This window comes from Aotus nancymaae, unplaced genomic scaffold, assembly GCF_030222135.1.
Source record: "Aotus nancymaae isolate 86718 unplaced genomic scaffold, 86718_ANA_hifiasm-v0.15.2.pri h1tg000076l, whole genome shotgun sequence".
NCBI classification, from domain to species: domain Eukaryota; kingdom Metazoa; phylum Chordata; class Mammalia; order Primates; family Aotidae; genus Aotus; species Aotus nancymaae.
Window position 1 is genome coordinate 15,394,788 of NW_026988491.1, and position 20,823 is coordinate 15,415,610.

The window sequence follows — 20,823 nt, forward strand, 5'->3', positions numbered from 1 at the left end:
TCTCCCTTTCACCACATCCACTCTCATCAGCTCCCTTGCTTTTCACGCTCATCTGTAGGTCTTTGGGCTGCAGATCCTGCCTGTCCAGCTCCCCTCCTCACAGGCAAGTGTCCAAAAGGGAACTCATTACCTTTTCCCTGGAAAGTTGCTCTTCCTTCTGTTTTCCTTACCTTTGTTGGTGGCACCACCATTCACCCAAACTCCCAAGGAAGAACCAGGGAACCATCTTAGCTGACTCCTTTCCTCATCTATCAGTCCAATCAATCCACCTTCTAATTTCCTCTCATCTGTCCTTTCAGCATCTCCCATCTTCAATCTGCATCAGCTTCTATTTGGCCTCCCTAACTCCTCTGGGATCCACTCTTTATCTGCCATCAGAGTGAATCTTCTAAACTTTTTTTTTGGAGTGCTGTGGTGCAGTCTCAGCTCACTGGAGCCCTGACCCCTCAGGCTCCAGTGATTCTCCATCAGCCTCCCCAGTAGCTGGGATTACAGGTATGCGCCACCATGCATGGCTAATTTTTATATTTTTTGTAGAAATGGGGTTTCACCACATTGTCAAGGCTGGACTGCAACTCCTGAGTGCAAGTGATCCTCCTGTCTTGGTCTCCCATACTGCTGGGACTACAGGCGTGAGCCAGCTACCATGCCCGGCCTGACTCTTCTAAAATTGAGAAGCAGAAATTTGATCATATCATTATTTTCCTAACCCTCTTCACTGAATCCTTCTGATACACTACAAGATCCCCGGCCTGGTATCCAGATCCATCATGGTCTGAGCACTGCCCTTATGCCCTGGCTCCCTTTAGGACCACTGAAGGCTTATTCTCAAGAGCCACCCCAGGTGGGGCTCCTCCTTGGGAACATCCCTCTGCCCAGAAGGCTCATCTCCTGCAGAGCTGGTGACCTCTATGCATCCTTCTATGCAAAGCCAAGACACTACTTCCCCAGAAAGCCTTTCTTGAAACCCTACCCAACGGGTACCCGCTCCCTCCCAACAAAAACATGTTCCTTCAGCTAAGTCTAACATACTTACACTGAACTGTCATTCATTTGCTGATCTCTCTGCCTTTCTATTACAGCAGGAGCTTATGGAATGAAATAAATGATCGTATTTCATTGAATCTAAGATGTCATCAATTTTAAGTCTCACCATTAATTTAAGTATCACTAAAGAAAAACACTGCCGCCGGGAGAGGTGGCTCACGCCTGTAATCCCAGCACTTTGGGAGGCCAAGGCGGGTGGATCACGAGGTCAAGAGATCGAGACCATCCTGGTCAACATGGTGAAACCCTGTCTCTACTAAAAAATACAAAAAATTAGCTGGGCATGGTGGCGCGTGCCTGTAATCCGAGCTACTCAGGAGGCTGAGGCAGGAGAATTGCCTGAACCCAGGAGGCGGAGGTTGCGGTGAGCAGAGATCGCGCCATTGCACTCTAGCCTGAGTATCAAGAGCGAAACTCCGTCTCAAAAAAAAAGAAAAAGAAAAGAAAAACACTGCCAAGACCGACGAGGCTGCCGCCGGAGTCGCCACCCGCCGCGCCCTCGCCCACCCGCCAGCCCGCCGCTCCTGGCTATGCTCACCACCTGCCCCTGAGACTACGCTGCAGCCTCCTGCCCGGCTCCCGCCCGGCTCCCGCCCCGCTCCCGCCCGCTCCCGCTCCCGCTCCCGCGGCCCTCGCTCGCCTCGCGCCAGCAGTTTTGCGCTTACACCTCCCCTCCCCCCGCCAGCCGCCAAAGACTTGACCACGTAACGAGCCCAACTCCCCCAAACGCAGCCCGCCGCTCGCCATGGATGCTGGTGTGACTGAAAGTCGACTAAATGTGACTTCCACCATTCGGCTTCTTATGCACGGAAAGGAAGTAGGAAGCATCATTGGGAAGAAAGGGGAGTCAGTTAAGAGAATCCGCGAGGAGAGTGGTGCACGAATCAACATCTCGGAGGGGAATTGTCCGGAGAGAATCATCACTCTGACCGGCCCCACCAGTGCCATCTTTAAGGCTTTCACTATGATCATCGACAAGCTGGAGGAAGGTATCAACAGCTCCATGACCAACAGCACCGCGGCCAGCAGGCCCCCGGTCACCCTGAGACTGGTGGTGCCGGCCACCCAGTGCAGCTCCCTGATTGGGAAAGGTGGGTGTAAGATCAAAGAGATCCGCGAGAGTACGGGGGCGCAGGTCCAGGTGGTGGGGGATATGCTGCCCAACTCCACCGAACGGGCCATCACCATCACTGGCGTGCCGCAGTCTGTTACCGAGTGTGTCAAGCAGATCTGCCTGGTCATGCTGGAGACACTCTCCCAGCCTCCGCAAGGGAGAGTCATGACCATTCCATACCAGCCCATGCCAGCCAGCTCCCCAGTCATCTGCGCGGGCGGCCAAGATCAGTGTAGGGACGCTGCGGGCTACCCCCACGCCACCCATGACGTGGAGAGACCACCTCTAGATGCCTACTCGATTCAAGGACAACACACCATTTCTCCGCTCTATCTGGCCAAGCTGAACCAGGTGGCAAGACAACAGTCTCACTTTGCCATGATGCACTGCGGGACCGGATTCGCGGGAATTGACTCCAGCTCTCCAGAGGTGAAAGGCCATTGGGCAAGTTTGGATGCATCTACTCAAACCACCCATGAACTCACCATTCCAAATAACTTAATTGGCTGCATAATCGGGCGCCAAGGCGTCAACATTAATGAGATTCGCCAGATGTCCGGGGCCCAGATCAAAATTGCCAACCCAGTGGAAGGCTCCTCTGATAGGCAGGTTACTATCACTGGCTCTGCTGCCAGTATTAGTCTGGCCCAGTATCTAATCAATGCCAGGCTTTCCTCTGAGAAGGGAGTGGGGTGCAGCTAGAACAGTGTAGGTTCCCTTGATAACCCCTTTCTGCTGTTTTCCCATGATCCAACTGTGTAATTTCTGGTCAGTGATTCCAGGTTTTAAATAATTTGTAAGTGTTCAGTTTCTACACAACTTTATCATCCACTAAGAATTTAAAAATCACATTCTCTGTTCAGCTGTTAATGCTGGGATCCATATTTAGTTTTATAAGCTTTTCCCTGTTTTTAGTTTTGTTTTGGATTTTTTGGCTCATGAATTTTACTTCTTGTTTGTTGATAAGAAATGTAAGAGTGGAATGTTAAAAAATTTCAGTTTAGTTCTGTAATGTCAAGAATTTAAGAATTAAAAAAACGGATTGGTTAAAAAAAAAAGAAGAACACTGCCAACTTATCTACAATGTGCCACTGTTTATAGGACACATCCTGAGTATAGTGATGATTTCATGAAAACATGTGGATCTGAGAACTGATGAGCTAAAAGCAACAAGCCATCCTTACATCTATGGAAACAGGCAGAAGGTTGGTCTAGCCACTCTAAAAGAGCAGCGTTAAAGGGGCTTCAACTAGGGTGCAGAACTGGCAAATCAAGCTAAGGAGGTGAGGTAGCACAAGAAGCCTTGTAGCAAGTCATGCAGCAGCCACCCCCTTACCTGTGATGTGCAGCTGGTGCAACCGGTGATAGGCCAGAGCCGCATCCCGGGCGCTGGTCTTAGCTTGGTCCTCAAAGCCTGCCTCGGTCGCTGGTGTGGCCCGCCGGCGCTGGAAAACTTTCTTGAGCAGCCAGCGCACCAGGCGTAGCTTCTGCAGGCTGTAGCGTATCACGTTCCAGGAGAGGCTGCAGGCCAGGTCCAGGCGGGAGGTGGGCAGTGCCCGGCCCAAAACTGCCAGGCAGGTTTGCAGGTTGGCAGCAGCAGCTGCAAAATCTCCCTACAAAGTATCAAGAGGGTGTTAATGGTCACTAGCCTTGCTCTGGCTTTCTGTTTTGATAGACTTCTATTCCCCCCACCCCCTATCATCAGAGGAATTAGTGCATACTCATTATAAAAATGAGGGAAACTTCAGAAAGCTACAAGTAAAACAAAACAATCTACAATCTCATCCCCCAGAAAGAAGCCCTGCTGACATTTTGAGGTATTTCCTTCCAGGCTTTTTACTCAATTGAGATTGTATTGTGTTCTTTCTTTGAGCAAATGCTGGTCAGAGTTCCCTCACAGTAGCTTTTTTTTTTTTGGGGGTATTTTTAGTAAAGTTGGGGTTTCACCATGTTGGTCAGGCTGGTTTCAAACTCCTGACCTCAAGTGATCTATCCATCTCAGCCTCCCAAAGTGCTGGGATTACAGGTGTGAGCCACTGCACCTGGCCAATAGTAGCTTTTAGACATAAGATGGTGACACAGATTTAGATAAACTGCATGATCCTTTAGGCTTTCAGGGTCTCATAGTGTGGCCCCTAGAGGCCAGTAGCATCAGCTCTTAGGAGCCTGTTAGAAATGCAAGTACTTGGACCTTACCCCAGGGCTACTGAATCAGAACCTCTGGCAGTCTTCGAGGTGATTCTCATGCCATGCCTGCTAATGTTTTTCTTTTCATTTTTAGGGATGAGGGTTTGCTATGGTGCCTAGGCTGCTCTTGAACTCCTGGGCTCAAGCAATCCTCCCACCTCAGCCTCCTCAGTAGCTGGGATTTACAGGTTTGAGTCACAGCACCTGGCTTCATGCCTGCTAAAGTTTAAGAACCAGAGTTTTAGGCAAACTCACAGCTAAACTATCCTACCCTAGGATTCAGATGAACTCATCTTTGTCAATCTCGGAGGGTAATAGAGAGTCTACTGCACCGTTCTGAAAACCGCTTGCTTTCTCTCTCTCTTATTGTTGGGAACTAGAAGACAGGCTATACAGTCTTGGGAAATTGAAGTAAATTCTCCTCTTTTCCTCTATTGGGCAGCTGGTACACTATCTGTGCTTTGCTTCCCATATCATTACTGGACTGGACAAGGGAAAGAAAAGATGTCCTGAGGGCAACAGTCTCTAAGGTGGCTCTATCTTTTCAGCCAGAAGGACCTGCACTTGCAGATCCCAAAGGAGGCAGGTGCTCCCTGGCTCCTCCCCTGCCTTTCTCTCAATGGTGGGCTATTCCCAGGTCCCAGTCTTCGGCTCTCACCCCTCTTGACTCCCCAGTCCAGTTCTCCCTAAGAACACTCTCCTGACAGACAAGCTTCCTAACACTCTGGCACTGCTCCTCCTCAGTCCCCATGGCCTGCCTCCCAATCACTGCTCTTGCTACAGGGGCCTCTCCCAGCTTTTCCAGGCAACGTGGCCTAGATGGAGTCTGCTCCATCTTCCAGCCTCTCTGGTCCTTGAGTCAATGTCACTATCACTTCCTTTCCAAATGTTACATTTCAAATATTTATTCAGTTCAAACCTTTCATTTTAATTCCAGGTCCTTGCCATTGTCTCTTACTCAGCCTATTTCAAGAGCCCCCTGACTCAGCCAAGCATGGTAGCTCATAACTATAATCCCAACACATTGGGAGATGAAGGTGAGAGGATCATTTGAGCCTAGGAGTTCAGGACCAGCCAGGCAACATAGTGAGACCTTGTCTCTACTTAAAAAAAAAAAAAAAAAAGGGCCCCTAACTTGTTTCTAGGTTCCATGCATTTCACATCTCCCTCCTATCTATCCTTCACAGCCACCAGAATGATGCCTGTAAAACACACACCTGAGCCTGCCACTAGGATATACATCTTGGGATGTTATGCTCTGGGAACAGGCCTCTTAAAATCACATCTATAATCTGAGACCCATAGCCCCAGCAAGGCTGACGGATCCAGGATGGCCAATCAGATTCTCACTAATTGGCCTGCAGCTTGGAGAGGTGGGGAGAGCAGGCTCATGGCTCACTGCTGCTGAGGAGTGTTCTGGTTCTTGTTTCTCCTGAAATGTGGATATTTAACTCTTCCTTCAATGCTGTGAGTTGCCCCAGAATCTTTTCCATAAACTTCCTGTTGATTTCAAATGAAAACTTTCAGCTAGTTTTCCTACTCAAAAACCTTTTCTGGTTCTTTAGAGAACTGAGAATAAAGCCCCAAATCAGTTCCTAGTGAAAGCCCTCTCCAATTTGGGCCTAGACACACTACCAGCCTTTGCCTTCCTCTCTCTCTGACATATCCCACACTCAACACACCCTGAAACCTGCCAGTCTCCAAACAGCCTGTCTATTCATGCCTTGGGGTTGGAAGGTCCTTCTGCCCCACCCGCCTGCCCTTCCTTCTTGGTCTTGGCAGCCCCTCTCAAGCCCTAGAACCCCTCCCTCAGAACTCAACTTTATTCTTCCTCTGTCATACCAGAGACATAGATCCTCTCATGTCCCTGGAATTAATTATCTATGCAGAGACGCCCTCTCCATTGCCCTGTGACTGTTCAGCAGCAGGGTCCCCTTTTCCTCTCAGTCACCACAAGCATCTATCATAGGACTTTCTTCACAGGGAGATTCAACATGAGTTGCTGAATTATTGGTCAAGTCTGTGGAAGATGGGGCAGGGCAGACATGAACTCACTCTGGAGAGATCCAGGTCTGCCTGTTTCCGGTGCCTCCAGAAGGTGACTGAAGAGCGAGAGTGTGGCCGGATCACGGGCTCCCCATGGACCAGCAGCTTCACAAAGACGCTCAGGACAATCACACCATTTACCAGCCATAAGAGAAGAGTAGGCATCATCCAGTCAAACCAGCCCACAGAACCTAAGGAGTAGTGTCTCAGCAGAGCCTGCCAGGAAAGGCCTTGCAGAGCAGCCAGGCATCTGACAGACCCCAGCACATTATCATATGAAAGAGGCTTCTACTTCATTCTCAGAAGGGCAAGTAATTCTATAATCTAAACAGGGCTAATGACTGTAGCCCTTGTCATTATGGAGCCAAGTACCACAAAAATCTGTTAGCTTATAAAGGGGGTTAAGGCACTGGTTTTGCCACTCAGATAAAAAAACACCATATCCTCCTTCAAATAGGAACCACCCCTCCACCCCAGGGTATTTAGTGTGAGTTCCTGATTTGTTTTGCTCATTCTGACTGAACTTGGGTTTGCCTTGTTACTTCCAAAATGCAACTTATTCCAGTCCCTATCAGAAGTAAGCAGGTGGGAGCCCACCATAAAAGCCCCTTGGGACCTGGGAGCCAAGCCAAGAAGTCTGTACACAGGGTCCTTCTCCTGCCAGAGTGCTCCAGCCACGCCCGGTGATGCAAGGGGCCTCCACCTACCTGACTCGAATGACAGGATACTGCGGCCAGAGCCTGAGTGTGGGTGCTGGTCAGAGTCGTGGGCCCCTCCCCACTGTAGCAGGGAGGTTAAGGGGTTAAAGGAGAGGCACAGGAAGGTGAGGACACACAGAAGAATCCGTGAGCGGTCTACCATGCCCAATGCCACAGGAGGAGAGTCCGGCTCATCTTTGACCTTCAAAACAAAGTCTCAAGGTTGGAATAAATACTGCATAGGTTTTTATAGCACTTTATAAATACATACATATATTGAGAAATGGTTATAAGGTTTAAATTCAAGTCCATTAACTCAGAACTAAAGCCAGATGGGAACTGAGAAGCCTATAATTCACTAACTATGCCCAAACATTGTCACATTCACCTGCTTGCTAACTGAGAAAACTACATGTTCCGAAGAACAAAGGTAGAAGAGATTTTCTTTTAAAATAGAGCTCTAACACAAAAGAGAACACACTGTATGATTCTGTTTCTGTCTAATTCCAGAACAGGTAAAACGAATCTAAAGTAACAGGAAACTGATGAATCGGTCATTGTCTGAGGCTGGAGAGGGGTGTGGGAAACTACCTGCAAAGGTGTACAAAGTGCTTTTTGGGGTGATGGAAATGTTCTACATCTTGATTATACTGATAGTTACACAGTACTGTACATTATGTTAAAACTCTTGGTCCTGTACATTTAAAGTAGGTGTATTTTATTGCATTTAAATTATACCTCAATAAAGTTGATCAAAGACTGTATTTAGTGTGAATCTATCTAAAGGATTTTACCTGTTCTAAAACCCTACCATTGTCTACACCCACTCTACTCCTCATTTTATAGCGGGAGGGCTGGAACCAGATCTCCTCTGAGCCTCAATGTGTATATAGCATGTCACTTCTTTTCAATATTTTAAAACCATTTAAGATTTCTTCTGGTGACTCAGAAGCCCAGCTAATTCAATTTATATGTCAAACAGCCTGTTGTTACCAAACAGAATCACATTTATAAGAATATTTCAAAAACAGAGCTTCCTTAGTAAAATTAAGTATATGATACAATAAACAGCTTAGTCAAAAAAAAAAACAAACTAGAAGGGAACTTTGTGCTTTCAGAGTCAGAAAGTGCCAATGTCAAAATACAGTACAGAACCCAGTGGTCTCCACAGGTTCCCAGCAAAATCATTAGGTCCAGAGCCTCTCTTAAGTAATTCCATTAAACTACAATTGCCAGGGGCTTTCTTCGACGATTAAAGGTCCTAGGTGAAATGTTATCTGTTAGACTGCCAGCTGTAATCATTTCTGAAAAGAGGACCCAGAGGCAGCCTCATCCTAAACCAACTGATCAGCCTCCCAAAGTGGTCTTGCCAGGCCCATTAAAGGCAGAGCGAAGCAATGAGGCGCCTCCAGCAGCTCCCAACGCCCCCAAAACAGCTACTTCGCATTCTCATTCTGGATCTGGCACTCATTCCTCTGACGGGGCCCATCAGCAAGGAGCAGTTAAACCTGAGGGACTGTTTCCTCCACAGAGTCAGTTTTTTTTATTCTCCAGGACCTGGCTAATTTAAGAGAATTCCTGTTCCTCTCCAGGCTAGGCCCTCTGAACATGTAGCCTGGCCGCTTAACTGTGGCCTCCCAGCTACTTTCTTAGGGGAAATGGGAAAGATTCCATGGATAAAGATATTTCAAAAGTCTGTACCTTTGCATCATCCAAAAGAGGGCTTCCTGGCTCAGAGTCAATGGAGTAGGGAGAGAAGCCAGCCTGGGACCCTGAGTCAGAGGCTGGGGGTGACATTAGAAGGACATTCTGATTAAAGTCCTCGATCTTCAGATCCACCTCACTGTCCACCAGACTGCCTAGGTCGATGCCCTTTAGAAGCTCTGCAAAGAAAACCCCAGCTGGTGAAAATGATCTGTTTTTACAAAGCCCCACCTGGGCTGGGGCTGGGCCGGGTTAGGCCTCGTACACGTCTGTGGGCCCTGCCCAGTGCCCAGCACAGGATAGTCTGACAATCCTTTTCTCAGTGAGCACACTTACTGTTCTTTTGATTTGCCAGCTTCAGCACCATGTTCTCCTGGCGCAGTTTATGATTGACCTGCTGCAAGTATTTGATGTAATCAATGGCCTTCCTCAGAACCCCCGACTTGTGCATCTGGGAAGGAAGATGAGGGAAAACACAGTGAGACTAGTCCAGGCTACAGGGTGAAGAAAGCAGAGCCCTAGCACTTGGGTTGAGAGCATGGCTCTGTGAGGGGAGAAACCAAGTTCAGATGCTGGCCTTCTCAGTGATTAGCTGTGCTACCAGGGACAAGTTATTCCATACCTCTGAACCTCACTTTCCTCCTCCTTAACACGGAGATAATGTGAATCGCTGCTGCAAGGGCTAAATGAGATAATGAGTGTAAAGAGCTTAGCCTGGAGCCTAGCAAATAGTTGAAACTCAATAAATAAATACTAGCTATTGTTCCTACTTCTTATAATAATCTTAGCACCAAAACAAACTTTAAGGAAAACAAATGAAACAACCACAGCATTTTTGGACAGTTATCTTAAGGCCTATATTTTTACTTAAGATGTATACCTTTCAGATTTGCAGACAAGGAAAATAATACAATTTTCTTTCAAAATAGGGTTTAAAAATAGATAATAGGTTTTAAAAATAAAATCTCCTATTTCCAGATGACACATTCATTGAAACACCAGAAGCATTTGGAAAATCAATTTCCTCTATTTGCTGTTGGTCAAAGACTCAACCTTTTTTCTTTCTTTTCCCTAAAAGGTAACCCCTAAAACTATGCCATCAGCTGACTCCAAGTACACACAGTCCTGTACTGGAACTAGTGAGTGCAGGCGTCTTTCTCTGCCTCTGACAGTGGGGTCCCCCACACTGCAGAGCATAACCGAAGGAGTCAAAGGTCTCAGTGGGTCATTGCCTTAACAACCCTCACCAGTCCCCTGATGTTTCTTAATATTTTATAATTTTGACACACCAAGATGCTTTCATTAGAAAGCACCTCTAACTCGTTCTTGTATTCACTTATTTTGAGCCTGGGACTTCTCTAAGCTTCTGAAGCAAAAACAGGTAGATGGGAGATGGTGAGGCATAAAACACGATTTTGCTTGGCACCCACCTTGGCATCTGTCCCCATGACCAGGTCTTTCAATTCGATGATTTTATCATTAATGGAGGAGCGATATCGTTTCTCAATGATATTGTGGGTTGTCCGCCTTTCTCCTTCTTTGGGGGGCTCAAGCTGCTTGACTCCCCCAGGTACCTGCTTAATGGGCACTTTCTCTTGCCCCATCATTACAGGCATTGTGGTCAGAATGGTCCCACTGCTGCCCACCAGGGTCTAGAACAGGCACAGATACAGAGCAGAATGATCCCTTCGTTAGCCCAAGTAAAGCAACCTCAACACAGACCTGCCCGCCCCGGCCAAATGTTGCCACACCTGGCAGTACTTCATGAGATCTGGGACTCTTCCTCGGTTAATCAAGCCAGGCCCCAAGAATTCTCAGGAGCCACGGTACCTCGGTTACTACATCCCTTTAAGAATCACCATCAAGGCCGGGCGCGGTGGCTCATACCTGTAATCCCAGCACTTTGGGAGGCCGGGGCAAGTGGATCAAAAGGTCAGGAGTTCAGGACCAGCCTGGCCAAGATGTCAAAACCCTGTCTCTACTAAAAATACGAAAATTAGCCGGGCGTGGTGGCAGGCGCCTGTAATCCCAGCTACTTGGGAGGCTGAGGCAGGAAAATTGCTTGAACCACAGGGGTGGAGTTTGCAGTGAGCTGAGACTGAGCCACTGCACTCTAGGCTGGGTGACAGTGTCAGACTCCGTCTCAAAAAAAAAGAATCACCAGGCATGGTGGCTCACACCTGTAATCTCAGCACTTTGGGAGGCCAAGGTGGGTGGATCATGAGGTCAGGAGTTCAAGACCAGCCTGGCCAACATGGTGAAACCCCATCTCTATTAAAAATACAAAGAAAAAAATATATAGCTGGGCGTGGTGAGTACCCAGAGACTGAGGCAGGAGAATCACTTGAACCTGGGAGGCGGAGGATGCGGTGAGCCAAGATCACACGGAGTTGAGATTGCGCCACTGCACTCCAGCCTGGGCAACGACAGCGAGACTTCGTTTCAAAAGAAAAAAATCACCGTTGATAAATTACACCACAAGAGGATTAACATGGCTAAATATGTTTTAACTTTTGATCTAGGTATGCCAGAAACAAGTCATATGATTTCTGCTTTGCTGTCAAACTGTTAACCACCTCTAAACTTGTACACAGTGAACCACGAGTTGGCACCAGAGAAAACTTTCTCCTAGTATATGACACATTTGTTCCTCTCAAATCACAATTAAGCAAATTACTGCGTTTCTTTATACAATTTGGCCATCAAAAAGCTCAAGGGCAGAAGTGACACTCTCTATCAGAGCCATCTGATTAAGTAAATAGGCCAACCATGGAGGTCCCCCCTTTTTATTCTTCATCTCTGTTTTCCCCTCTTACTTTTTCTAATTTTAGTTTATTTTCTTTCCTTTTTTTATTGAGACAAGAGTTTTTGAGATGGATTTTCATTCTTGTTGCCCACAATCTCAGCTCACCGCAAACTCCACCTTCTGGGTTCAAGCAGTTCTCCTGCTTCAACCTCCAGAGTGGCTGGGATTACAGACATGTGCCACCACACCCTAAAAATATAGTATTTTTAGTAGAGATGGGATTTCTCCATGTTGTTGAGGCTGGTCTCGAACTTCCGACCTCAGGTGATCCGCCCACCTCAGCCTCCCAAAGTGTCGGGATTATAGGCGTGAACCTCCGCCCCCGGCCCCCCCCGGCTTTTTTTTTTTTTGAGACAGAGTCTCTCTCTGTTGCCCAGGCTGAAATGCAGTCGTGTGATCTCAGCTCACTACAACCTCCACTTCCCAGGTTCAAGTGATTCTCCTGCCTCAGTCTCTTGAGTAGCTGGGAATATAGGCACCCGCTACCATGCCTGGCTCATTTTTGTATTTTTAGTAGAGACGGAGTTTTATCATGTTGGCCAGGCTGGTCTTGAACTACTGACCCCAGGGGATCCGCCCGCCTCAGCCTCCCAAAGTGCTGGGATTATAGGCGTGAGCCACTGGCCTCAGCCCAATTTTAGTTTATTTATTTATTTTTTTTGAGACGGAGTTTCATTCTTGTTACCCAGGCTGGAGTGCAATGGCACAATCTCGGCTCACTGCAACCTCCACCTCCTGGGTTCAGGCAATTCTCCTGCCTCAGCCTCCTCAGTAGCTGGGATTACAGGCACGCACCACCATGCCCAGCTAATTTTTTGTATTTTTAGTAGAGACGGGGTTTCACCATGTTGACCAGGATGGTCTCGATCTCTTGACCTCGTGATCCACCCGCCTCGGCCTCCCAAAGTGCTGGGATTACAGGCGTGAGCCACCGCGCCCGGTCCTATTTTCTTAAATAATGGCCTCAATATCTAAATGGCCAGTAAATAAATTAAAAGGTGCTCAATTTCATTAGTTGAGAACAAGTCATGCACAATAAAAACCACAAATCTTAAGTTTATAGCTTGATGAATTTTACATATGTACCCAATGTATGTAACCACTCAGACCAAGATATAGCCCATTTCTACCAGCTCATAAGGTTCCTGCATGCCCCTCCCCTCCTTGTCATCACTGTCCTGACTTAGCGCCATAGCTGCATTTTGCCATTTTTTGAACTTCATATAAATGGAATCATTAGCATGAACTCTTTTGTGATGGGCTCCTTTGGCTAAACACACTATTTTTGAGGGACAGCCCCATGTTATTTTATTTATTTATTTTTTTGAGATGGAGTCTTACTCTGTCGTCCAGGCTGGAGTGCAGTGGTGCAATCTCGGCTCACTGCAATCTCCACCTCTCAGGTTCAAGCAATTCTCCTGTCTCAGTCTCCCGAGTAGCTGGAACTACAGGCATGCACCACTAATTTTTATATTATAAGGGGTTTCACCATGTTGGCCAGGCTGGTCTCAAACTCCTGACCTCAGCTGATTCACCCACCTTGGCCTCCCAAAGTGCTGAGATTACAGGCATGAGCCATCATGCCTGGCCAGCAGTTCTTTTTTTTAATTGCTACGCATAATGTAAGAATATATCACAATGTGCTTATTCTTCTGTGGCTGGACATTTGAGTTGCTTCTAGTTCTTGGCTTTTATGAATAAAGCTAGTGCTTCTAAATTTTAATCACCATTTGCTCTATCAGATTCTCATGCTATAGGATGCTGAAAGCAGCTGAGAACCTAAAACTGAAGGATGGGGTGCCTTCCATGTACCTTACCTTGGAGCCCTTCCCTGCCTGGTAGCCCTAGGCCCCTTCAGAAGCCATCAGCAGGACTTAAGAGGTGAATGATCTTGTGTGGAGCTATTAGGCAAGAACAGAGGGTCTTTCTGCTATCCTTTACTACCCTCTTGTAAACCCCAGTATTCTCACATCTAACACACATTGGTAATACTTTTTGAAGTGGAAAAATGACTAAGGGGGTGACATTTACAATTTGACTGATTCGTGCTACAGACCTTCCCATACCTACTCAGCACATAGAGATTTAACATCTCTGAAGACTAACACCTCCAGGAATGAAGGGGGAGGGAGGAGGATGGGGGAGAAGGCAGCTCTTACTGGTACTTGAAGGGCAGCCGTCTGGATAGGGGTGGTGAGGGCGGTGAGGGCTGGGTTCTGGACCGCAGCCATGACAGGGCTGCCATCTGTCTTCAGTGTGGTCAAAACAAGGGAATCTGTCTTGATGATCTGAGGCTGGACCAGGACCTGAATGAAGAAGGAAAAAAGGGAAAAGGATGACAGCATTATCCTTCTGTTTTGCATTCCTTTCTTATTGCACAGACCTTCCAAGAAAGAATGAGAAATGATATAATTTTTATGAAATTGAGAATCATAAAGGCCATTTCGAAAGCTGACTATTTCGTACAGCCTGAATACTGGGTTCAGTGGGAGAAAGAGGGGCTAGCTAAAGAGGGTCCTGGCTTTTCTTTTCTTTCTTTTTTTTTTTTACTGAGACAGGGTCGCTCTCTGTTGCCCAGGCTGGAGTGCAGTGGTTCAATCTCAGCTCTCTGTGGTCCTGACCTCCCGGGCCCAAGTGATCCTACTGCCTCAGCCTCCTGAGTAGCTAGGACTACAGGTGTGTGCCACCATGCCTGGTTAATTTTTTATAGAGACAGGATTTCACCATGTTGCCCAGGCTGGTCCTGAACTCCTGGGCTCAATAAATACACCTGCCTCAGCCTCCCAAAGTGCTGCGATTACAGGCATGAGTCAGGGTGCCAAGCTGGGTCCTGGGTTTTAAGGCTAAAAGACTTTCAGGAGGGTGGTGCCAGTGGCCCAGCAGGAACAGAGCAGAGATGGGTAGGGTGGATGGCAGAGAGGAGAGGGTCTGACTTTGATGGACTCAGGAAAGCCAGAAACACAGCTGAGAAGCAAAAATAATAAACCTGAATTTTTAAAAACAAATTACCTTGTTAATAAGAAAATATAGTTCACAATGATATATAACATAGACATTTTTTTTCTGATTATAAAAATAATACATGCCCCGCAGCCAGACTCAATGGCTCAGGCCTGTAATCCTAGCACTTTGGGAGGCCAAGACGGGAGGATTGTTGAGGCCAGGAGTTCAAAACCAGCCTGGCCAACATGGTGAAATCCCACCTCTACTAAAAATACAAAAAATTAGCTAAGTGTGGTGACAGGCACCTGTAATCCCAGTTACTCAGAAGCTGAGACAAGAGAATCACTTGAACCCAGCAGGTGGAGGTTGCAGTGAGCTGAGATTGTGCCACTGCACTCCATCCTGAGCAACAAGAGCAAAATTCCATCTCAAAAAAAAAAAAACCCAAAACACCACATGCCCTTCCACCAACCCAAAAGTAATATATGTTTAGCATCTACAGTAGAGTAGAAAATATGAAAAACATAAAACTATGGAAGCCAACATAGTGAAAACCCGTCTCTACTAAAAATAGCTGAGTGTGGTGGCACATGCTGTAGTCCCAGCTACTCAGGAGGCTGAGGCAGGAGAATTGCTTGAACCCAGGAGGCAGAAGTTGCAGTCAGCCAAGATCAAGCCACTCCACTCCAGCCTGGGCGACAGAGTGAGACTCCATCCCCCCAAAAAAAAAAAAAAAAAAAAAAAAAAACCACTATGAAGAAGAAAATTATCTGGGAGATACCAATTTAGCACATTTCATTTCAGTTCTGTGCCTATTACATGTGTACGTAAGAGACTGCACCAGCCTTTCCTGAGTGCCAGTGTCTATCTACAGATATGGGCCCAGCCAGGTCTCTCTACACTGCTCACAGGTGCATCCTGGCGCCCTACAAGCTGCTTTGTGTACACTCTCGCTGGTCCTTCTCAGTACGTAGACCACATCTTCAACCAAGGACCAGTTAACAGCCCCAACCAGTGCCTCCTTGAATCCTTTCCAGCCACCTACCGGGACCTGCTGCACCTGTGGCGCAGCAACTGTCTGCACCGTGGCCGGGGCAAGGGTCTGCAGTGTGCCATTGGCAGTTTGTGTCAGCACCCGCTGGGCCTGTACTGTCTGCACCTGCTGCTGAATGGTGACCGGCTGTACCTGGGAGGACGTCACCAGGCTCTGGACTTGAGGCTGAAGGACTTGGGAGAAGAGGAGAAAAAAGGCACAGAGATGAGGAATGCATTGTCACTGTAGCTGCAGCAGTAACCTCAGGATGGAGTGTCTCATAACGATTCCAACTCCCCACCTGCTGCTGAAGATGTGTGTAGCCATTTACAAGGTGGTTTAGACAACAAGAACATCCCATAAGGGCTGCATCAATTTCTGAGGGAACGAGTACAAACTGTTTCATTATTCTGGGTGCCAGGGTGGAGGAAAGGGAAGCTAATCAGCAAATGACTGCACCCAGCAAGGGAGTTAACAGATGTTGAGAATCAACAACTCCCTGGGGCTACATTTCCTCCCATCCTTTCTGGACTGAAAGTGTACTTTGGGAGGACTGTCTCAGCTTTTTGCCTTTACATCCCCCTCCAAATTCTTCAACTCCACTGAAGAACTATCAGATTCTTTGAAATTCAGGGCAATACTAATCCCACCCAGGGCTCCCCACAGAGTCAGAGGGAAATGTGATGAAAAGGCACTGGGATGCAGCACATCACAGAAAGAACAAGCCCCTTTCAGTCATCCATTCCCTCAACACAAACTGAGGGCCCAGCATGAGGCCTGCTACTTGAAACTGCTGCTCCTATATTAAAAGTCATATTCAGTAATGGATGCTCATATGTTTGCCAAATGAATAGTTCTCAACTGTGATGGCTGAGATCTGGCTGCCGCTTAGCCAATTTCAAACCTAACTTTATTCAAGCCTCCACCATTACTTATTGGGATGGCCCTGTGTTTACTATCCTTGCTGGATTTTTTTAACCAAGTATTTTTGAAATAGGCACAATAGATACTAAGCTATTTGAACTGCAGGATGTGGCATGCTCCTGCACCAGTTCTTACTGCCAGTTATCAGAAATTCATTCAGACGGGGCCATATTCATATACCTGTCATTCCCAAAGAGGACAGAAATATTTACAGTGTCTGCAAACTGGCACATAAACTTTGGAACCAACCAATCACTACCATATCTGATTTCGGAATCACCTTGAAAGCTGGTAGCTGCATTCTGGTATATCAAAGGCTGCTGGATAATCCTCGTCTGCGGAGTGGTGCTGAATGTCGGGGTAATCATTACCGTCTGTTGTTGCAGCTGAGCTTGAGGTTGAGGCTGCGGCTGGGGGCGCGGCTGAAGAATAGGAGTTGCCCTGGGTGTGGTGGAAACTGAGGTGGGAGAGACCTTGACCTGCAGGGCTGGAGCCTGTGGGGAAGCCGCTGAGGGTGAGAAAGAAGGTAATGGGACCTGGCTGAATGACCTTGGCATCGCAGGGTCCACAGCTCCGCCGCTGCTGCCCCTGCCATTGCTGCTGCTGCTACTGCTGCTGCTGCCGCCGCCACCACTGCTACCACCATTACCACCACTGCCAGGAAAGGAGCTACACAGCTGCTCTGAAAACAGGTCAGGGAACTCTCCCACTTGATTACTGACAAATTGCAGCATCTCTGTGAACAAAAGAAAAGGAGTAATTTTATTGCTATCCAAAATAATCACTTGCAAACTTGCTTCAGAAACTAAGACATGAAAACTCAATGGCTTTCCTAAAAATGTGGCCGAAATGGGTCAGGAAACTCTTGTGGGGATCACCTGGACCAAGACGGCCGACCAAGGTCCCAGGACAACAGGACAGGACTTTATCTGTTTGATGTTCTTTTCCCTCCTCACTCTCACCTCCAGGCCCTTTCTCTCATTTTCCCGATTGTTTTGGTCAATCATAAAAGAAACTACCTTTGTACTAGGTGGTGCTGCTTTGTCAAAGGTACGGCGCGTCCTTTTTTTTTTTGAGACAGAGTTTTGCTCTTGTTGCCCAGGCTGGAGTGCAACGGTGTGATCTCAACTCACTACAAACTCTGCCTTCTGGGTTCAAGTGATTCTCTTTTCTCAGCCTCCTGAGTAGCTGGGATTACAGGCGTCCGCCACCATGCCCGGCTAATTTTTGTATTTTCAGTAGAGACAGGGTTTCATCATCTTGGTCAGGCTGGTCTCGAACCCCTGACCTCAGGTGATCTGCCAGCCTTAGCCTCCCCAAGGGCTAGGATTGCAGACATGAGCGACCACACCCAGCCTTTTTTAGAGCTGGAGATGATGAGGTAGCAAGTAGGAAGTCACTGTCCTAAGGCTGTGAGTATAGCAACGTTGTCTTGTGAGGCCACCTCCAATCCTAGCACTGCAGACCCTAACTTGCTCTAACCACTTTCCTCCTTACCACAGGGAGGCTCTCTCTCCAAGCTGAGTAAAGCCCTGGGCACTGTTGGCATTCTCGGAAACACTCAGGGACAACAAAGTTGATGGCCCCTAAGTCACGGATCTTCAGGAGTGGAAAGGATGGAAAGACCGTATATGAAGTCCAAGAGAGGAAAGTAACTTGGCCAAGGTCACACGGGATTAGAACCAATTCTCTGCCTCCCAGCTTTGTGTTCTGCCACAACACAGTGCATGTGTGTTGCCAGGTAAGGACACAGTAAGTCGGCCCCACCCTGGACTACATGTTTCCGAGGGCTCATGTTGGCTCTTGTCTGATTGTACCCCTTTCCTCTGGGCAAGAGATCTTGGGTCCAAAGGTGTGTCCACCTGGAAACCATGCTCCCTTTTCTAGATCATGTTCCAAGTACCTGGGACCCCCTAAATTCCCAGCCCAAAGGGTCTCAAGCCTGCTTCCGGGGCCTCTTCCTTGGTCAATCTTCCCAAAGGCTTTCCAAAACCCAACTTAACCCACAACTAACCCCTCATCTCTCATGACTCCCTTCTTTTCATATGATTGGTCCGTATAGAAGTCAGGGGTCTCGGCTTTGTCCCAGATATTTTCAGATCTATAATTCTCTACATTGTCCTTGTTCTTTTCTTTCCTCTCTCTAATACGATCCCAAGAAGCTACTGCTTGTTCTTGAACTATGGCCCCTCCTTTCCAAACCCTCAAGGCCACATGATGCTCTGATTTGGATACCACAACAAAACCACCACACCACCACTATCATTCCCCCAGCCAGGCGCGGTGGCACGTGCCTGTAGTCCCAGCTACTCAGGAGGCTGAGGTGGGAGGATTGCTTGAGCCCAGGAGTTCTGGGCTGTAGTGCGCTATGCCGATCGGGTGTCCGCACTAAGTTCAGCATCAATATGGTGACCTCCTGGGAGCGGGGGACCACCAGGTTGCCTAAGGAGGGGTGAACCGGCCCAGGTCAGAAACGGAGCAGGTCAAAACTCCCATGCTGATCAGTAGTGGGATCGGCCTGTGAATAGCCACTGCACCCCAGCCTGGGCAGCACAGCGAGATCCCATCTCTTATAAAAAAAAAAAGCAAAAAACATTCCCCCAAACCTCCACTCCACCACCACCAGGGTGTCCTTCTCAGGTCTCTGATGGCGTGTGTGCATGTGTGTGTGTTGGGAGGGCAGAGCTGGGGCATGTTTGTATGTCTGACAAACAGAAAGCTGCCAAGTCTGGGTATGGTGGCTCACGCCTGTAATCTCAAAGCATTGTAAGGCCAAGGTGGGAGGGTCACTTGAGGTCAGGAGTTTGAGAACAGCCTGAGCAACACAGTGAGACTCTTTCTTTTTTTTTTAGACAGGGTCTTGCTCTGTCACCCAGGCTGGAGCACAGTGTCGCAATTTCAGATCACTACAACCTCTGCCTCCCAGGCTCAAGCCCCACTTCAGCCTCCCCAGTAGCTGGTACCACAGGTGTGAGCCACCATGCCCAGATAATTTTTGTATTTTCTGTAGAGATGGGGTTTCACCATGTTTCCCAGGCTGGTCTCAAACTCTTGAAAAACAACCCACCCTCTTCGGCCTCCCACAGTGCTGGGACTACAGGCATTAGCCACGGCACCTAGCCAGATCCCTTCTCTTAACATAAAACAAACAAACAAACAAACAAAAAAACAACTAAAGATTTTTTGATCAAAGGTCAGTCTCTGGAAATAAATGTAAAATTTAAAAAAAAAAGATTTTTTGAAGCTTACATAAGAATAGGAAAAATAAATCATAAATAAATGTAAATAAAGATATAAAACTGATGGGGCTTTCTAGTGTGGCCTCCATATGGGATAACTGGAGCTTAGCATTTCAATCTAGGCACCTGAAGTATTCAGTCAGTTAAACCTGCTGGGCAGAACAGCATCTCACAGACTAAATTCCCACCAACACCTTGATTGACACTCAGCTCTGTCCTCACTCAGCCTTGTGTGAGGGAGAAATGGGCAGATTGCTACAGATATTGCAACTTTTACTAACTAATTCCAACTCCTTGTACATGATTAAACTAAGAAATGTCCTCAAATTCAGCACATTCAAACAAAACATAATTTAGTGCTGACACTTCAAGTACAAGATGATAAAATGCTTTAAGAAAACGATTAAGAGAAATCTAATCATTTGTTGAACCTTTCAGAATTCCCCTCAAATCCCAACTCTCTGGGAAATCAACAGAGAGGGCTGCTTTGTAAGCCAGAAAAATATCACTCACTGGCCGAGAGTTTTCATCCATGGACAGTTAAAGAGGGCAGAAGGCCAGGGTGGCCTGATAGATTGGCACAAGCTTTGGTGTTGGGCAGACCTGGGTGTGAGTCTCTAGAGGCCCACCTAACCAGTGATGTGAGTATGGCCAAGTTACTTCTCTCTACACCTTGGTTTCCTCACTACAAAAGGCTGCTTTGAAAATACACACTTGGCCTCTTTGCTCTGAGGATTAATAAGATAATTTATCCAGAGTGCTTGGTGAAGGGCAGACCCTTATGCAGGTCCCTATTAGTGATACTTCCAGAGCACCCACTACACAGGCACATGGGCACACTGATCTCATTTTGTCAAGTACACTTGAAACTCTTTTGTGGAGAAGATATGGGCTGGTGTGGTGAAGTAACCTACAAAGGTCACAAAGCTTAGTTCACAAAGCCTAAGAGTGTGTGGGCAGATGGAATGCGACTGCTTAAATTAAAAAAAAAAATCCCTTTCAACCTACGCACAAAAAGCTCCAGTGGAGCCATATCCAGTCAGCCAGGCAGCCGGGTACTGGGCTGAGTGGTACAGAGGGGC

General features: G+C 47.4%; 2 protein-coding genes across 3 annotated transcripts in view; one reads left to right on the forward strand and one right to left on the reverse strand.

Moving 5' to 3' along the window:
* Positions 1 to 20,823, reverse strand: part of SREBF2 (sterol regulatory element binding transcription factor 2) — a 76,428-nt gene that overhangs the window by 25,302 nt on the left and 30,303 nt on the right. For both annotated transcript variants that reach the window (XM_012476686.2, XM_064368101.1), the window contains exons 2-10: positions 16,783 to 17,238; positions 15,591 to 15,772; positions 13,762 to 13,908; positions 10,227 to 10,448; positions 9,133 to 9,247; positions 8,794 to 8,975; positions 7,102 to 7,294; positions 6,404 to 6,585; positions 3,498 to 3,774 (exon numbers count right to left, since the gene is read on the reverse strand). In XM_012476686.2, the coding sequence (XP_012332109.1) occupies positions 3,498 to 3,774; positions 6,404 to 6,585; positions 7,102 to 7,294; positions 8,794 to 8,975; positions 9,133 to 9,247; positions 10,227 to 10,448; positions 13,762 to 13,908; positions 15,591 to 15,772; positions 16,783 to 17,238 (1,956 nt within the window). The remainder of the gene's footprint in view (positions 1 to 3,497; positions 3,775 to 6,403; positions 6,586 to 7,101; positions 7,295 to 8,793; positions 8,976 to 9,132; positions 9,248 to 10,226; positions 10,449 to 13,761; positions 13,909 to 15,590; positions 15,773 to 16,782; positions 17,239 to 20,823) is intronic.
* On the forward strand, positions 1,760 to 3,225 carry LOC105733985 (poly(rC)-binding protein 1-like). Its single transcript, XM_012476687.2, has one exon. The coding sequence runs from the start codon at positions 1,793 to 1,795 to the stop codon at positions 2,861 to 2,863; it is 1,071 nt and encodes a 356-aa protein (XP_012332110.2). The 5' UTR covers positions 1,760 to 1,792; the 3' UTR covers positions 2,864 to 3,225.

Coding starts and splice junctions, on each gene's coding strand:
- LOC105733985 (XM_012476687.2), top strand. CDS start 1,793: ATGGATGCTGGTGTGACTGAAAGTCGACTAAATGTGACTTCCACCATT.